At 32.0% G+C, this 5,000-nt stretch overlaps 1 protein-coding gene across 1 annotated transcript in view; it reads left to right on the top strand.

The window, feature by feature from the left end:
- LOC125024793 (gastrula zinc finger protein XlCGF8.2DB-like) overlaps nucleotides 1–3,505 on the top strand; it is an 8,292-nt gene extending 4,787 nt beyond the window's left edge. The window contains exon 3 of the mRNA XM_047612556.1: nucleotides 2,015–3,505. Coding sequence (XP_047468512.1) covers nucleotides 2,022–2,972 — 951 coding nt within the window. The 5' untranslated portion in view covers nucleotides 2,015–2,021 and the 3' untranslated portion in view covers nucleotides 2,973–3,505. The remainder of the gene's footprint in view (nucleotides 1–2,014) is intronic.
- Nucleotides 3,506–5,000: the final 1,495 nt, after the last annotated feature.

The following is a 5,000-nucleotide window of genomic DNA, read 5'->3' on the forward strand; positions in this document are numbered from 1 at the left end:
TAAATAAATAATATATATATGTTTAACTAAATAATGTAAATAAATAATATACCGTATATATATTTAACTAAATAATGTAAATAAATAATATATATATGTTTAACTAAATAATGTAAATAAATAATAATGTATATATGTTTAGATGTTTAACTAATATGTAAATATTTCATTAGAATGGTTATATTATAAGAATGACTAAAATCTTAACCCACAGCAGGGTGGGACCATCACATAGAGAGTAAAGGCAGATTGCCGTTGAATTCTAACCACAACAAACTAGCCGAATGTGTTGGTCTGTAAATGTAAATATATATGTATATGTGTGTTTGTGTGTGTGTGCATGAATATATTGATAGCCAGATATAGGTATAGATATAAACATATACGCACATATATAGATAGATAGATATATTTGTACATGAATATGTATACATGCATACATACATACCAGCATATACATTTCTTTATATCCATATATATATAGAGAGAGAATGTATTTATGCATATATGTTTTTCATATGAATACATATATAATTTTCCATATACAGATGAATATATATAAATATATATATATATATATATATATATATATATATATACATACATATACATATACATATACATATATATGTACATATATACATATATATGTAGATATGTATATTTACATATATGTATATATATATATATACATACATATATATATATATATATATATATATATATATATGGTAGAAAAAAACACAATACACAAACTGTACGTACATATACATACATCTCGTATTACTGGCGCATACATGTATATAATATATATATATATATATATATATATATATATAAAATATATATATATATACATATATATGTATATATATACAGGTATTTTTTTCACTAGATACATATATGTACAAATGTGTGTGTGTATGTTTATGTATGTATGTATATATATATTATATATATATTATATATATATCTGTGTGTGTGTATATATATATATATGCACACAGTTATACATGTACAAATGTATAAATATGTACATGTATATGTGTGTATGTATATATATAAATATTTTTTACATTTTTATGTGTACATATATATATACATAAAAAGGCCTACTTATATGCATACACTTTCATACACACACACACACACCACACACTCACAGCCATATATATGTATGTGTGTATATGTATATATATATATATATATATATATATATATATATATATTTATATATATGTATATAAATAAATATATATATATATTTGTGTATGTATATGTATATATATATATATATATATATATTGTGTGTATATATATATATATATATATATAAATGTATATATAAATTTATATGTATGTATATATGATATCTACATATATATACATATGCATACACATACATCTATACACATATGTATTTATTTATTTATTTATGTGTATGTATACACAAATATGTACATGAATGCATATATACTTAAAGAAGTATGTATATATTTATATAAAGATATTTTTATAGATATATCTATGCAAATCTGCATAGATTTGCATGTATATTTATATAAATACGTTGATGTAAATATATACATAATATATACATACTTCATGTTTACATACGTTTATGTATGTATGATATATGTATATATTAATATATTTATTTTACATATTTATATATATGTATACATCTGTATGTATATGTGTGTGTGTGTGTATATATATATATATGTGTGTGTGTGTGTGGGTGAGTGTGTGTGTGTGTGTGTGTGAGTGTGTGTGTGTGTGTGTGTGTATGTGTGTGTGTGTGTGGGGGGGGGGGACATAATATTGTCCTTATTTTTACTGTTTCACATTTAGTTTCCAAAATCGTCCTCTTTATTATAATTTAAGTCATTATAATTCAAAAAAAATATGTTAATGTTTATGAAGGCTTTTGTATTTGCTATTTTTAGCCTTCCTGTTAATGCATTCTGTATTATTTATTTTCTTTTCTTTTTTTTTCATCTCTCTTTCACAGTAGAACAATGAGTTTCCTCCACAACAGGATGTTTTTGGCCCCAGTCTCGGACGGAGAAATATTCGGCTCAGGAGTCGGTATAAAGGAGGAGCTCAGAGGAGGTGTCTCAGAGGAGGCATGCCTGGATATCAAAGAGGAGCCACTGGATTTTGGAGATGAAGCAGTGAGTGAAGCGAGCGATGGGAAGGTGAAACGCGAGGCAGATGCGAAAGACTCGTGTAACGCGGTTCGGCATTGTCGCGACGTGTCAAGATTGCCGCTCGTGGCTGAGGACTGCGGGAGCGGGTGTTCGGACGAGGACAAAAATGCGTACGAGGGAAGGCTTAAGGGAGATGCTCAGCCGAAGGCGGAAGCCGCGTCGAATCGATTTGTATGCGAGGTTTGCGGCAAAAAATTTTCTCAACGGTACCACTTAAATGTTCATATCAGAATCCACACAAAGGAGAAGCCTTACGTCTGTGATATTTGCAGCAAGGGATTCCCGTCCAAAAGTGATCTAGTAAAGCATATCAGAGTACATACAAAGGAGAAGCCATACAGCTGTGAAATTTGCAGCAATGCCTTCTCGAAGAAAAGTCACCTAATAAGGCACATAAGAGTACATACAAGGGAAAAGCCATACAGCTGTGAGATTTGCAGCAAGGCCTTCACACACAAAACTAGTTTAGTAAGCCACATGATAGCGCATACAAGGGAGAAGCCTCACAGCTGCGAGATCTGCAGCAAAGCCTTCTCGGAGAAAAGTCATCTAGTCAGGCACATTAGAGTACATACAAAGGAGAAGCCACACATCTGTGAGATATGCAACAAGGCCTTCTCACAGAAAGATAGTCTGGTCAGGCATGTGAGAGTGCATACAAGGGAGAAGCCATACGTCTGTGAGATCTGCAACAAGGCCTTTTCACGGAAACAGAATCTGGTGCGGCACATGATAGTACATAGAAATGAGAAGCCCTAAGCCCATGAGGTTTGAAATAAAGCCTCACATAATTGCTGTTTGGTATAGCACATGAGTACATACAAAAGAGAAGCTAAACAGCTGTGTGCGATTTGCAATACATACGAGAGTACATAGAAAGGAGAAGCGGTGAAGCTGTGAGATTCCTCTAATGAGTATGATATTGTGAGTCATGTACGCGTCATGCAAGTAGAAACCATGAAGACATTTGGTCGGGTCGTATAGTATGTATAAATGTAGGTCACGAACCAGGTTTATTCGAGGTCAATGGATATGTTTTGACCCAGAGAAAATATCTCATGGGAACCCGAGTCTGCATCAAACAGCATGAGGTTTTATTTAAAAGAAACACACTTCCTCCCGACATTTTTTTATATGTCTAGCCTATTCATTTCTTCTAACTATTAACCATCCTCTTGATATTATTATTAGAAAACTGTCCTAAGTTTTGAGGGATTTCGGTCTGATTCATTTCATACATCATTTTCTCAATGTGTAGTTCTTGTGAAACGTAATAAACTTTTATGTACGAGTTTCTTGTATTTAAGTCTCCACATAATTTTTTTCTTCAGGGGTGATTGGGAGAAAGCTACTACAGGTCATAGCATTTAAGGAAGCCTCTCCTTCACCTCTTCGACACGGCCAAGGCATGGGCTATTTTGCGTGTTTCAGTTTCCACAATGATTCTGTTACAATTGCAAGAGAAAACCATGTAATTTTATTTTAAGATCAGCTATATTAAGAATCAAAAGACAGAGGACTCATGGAAGCAATTATAATATACAATAAGCAATATGCACAAACACATTCATGCATACATGTAGATATATATATATATATATATATATATATATATATATATATATGTGTGTGTGTGTGTGTGTATTTATAAATAAACCCACACATATGTATGTATGGGTTTATTTTTGTTAATGTACCTCTTTATGTATCTAATGGTTTACTTATCTTGATAGATATGCATTAATCTATCTATCTGTGTAATAGCTTACATTTCTCTGTCTGTACTTATATATTCAAATACATCTCTACATATATATTTATGTGTGTATGGTAGAAAAACACACAATGTAGAAATAGTCTTACATTGTGGGTTTTTCTACCATAGTATCAACACGGTAGAGTGTTTCCGCCATTCATATGTATGTATGCATCTCTGATGAGGATATTATTGAAACATGCTGTGAAGATATCATGCATACCTCTTGCTATATTATTTGCCGTGAACAATGTTCATTTGAATCTTCACCTACGTTAACCCATTCGCCCCATTTGGCAAGAATACATGCCATATTTATTGTATTTACACATAAATGGCTCTACAGGTTCTTCATCACCAAATAGCCAGTTATTAGAAACTACCTATCTCACCTGTTTACCCTTTTCCTTCACTTTTGTTAAGGGTCTTTTGTATCATTTCGTTGCCTAAAATATTTTAATGACAAATTAATAATCATAACATCAATAACAATAATAACAGTATCGATAGCAATGGTATTAATTTTCCCGCTAATTCAAGGAATGGGGAAATCAGGATCGGTAACGAGGGCCTACTGATGGACTCCTTGTCGGCTGGGAACACGTGGGTACCATCTGTATGTAACAAAATTTACCAAAAACTACAGGGGACAGAACATAAATCCTGGGCGAATGGGTTAATTTGATGGCAATTTTTCATCATGTGTAGGGCTTTGAAGTAACGCCAATCTATGAGGAATGATTATCAAGCTGCTATGTGTGTGTATGTGTGTGTGTATATATATATATAAATATATATATATATAGATATATATGTATGTAATGTATGCATGTGTGTGTGTGTGTGTGTGTATTTACTTACATAAATATATTGATGAATATATGTGTGTATGTGTATATAGGTGTTTACTTACACACACTAGTATGAGCAGATAGGTAATGTCTCTGAAGTTGCACACTCCCTTTAGCATGGTGTGGTTGGTCTAGTACTGCCCTTGCCATGCCAGGAATGGCTGAGGGTTCGAGTCCAGG

Source organism: Penaeus chinensis, unplaced genomic scaffold, assembly GCF_019202785.1.
Source record: "Penaeus chinensis breed Huanghai No. 1 unplaced genomic scaffold, ASM1920278v2 CTG_4963, whole genome shotgun sequence".
Taxonomy (NCBI): Eukaryota; Metazoa; Arthropoda; class Malacostraca; order Decapoda; family Penaeidae; genus Penaeus; species Penaeus chinensis.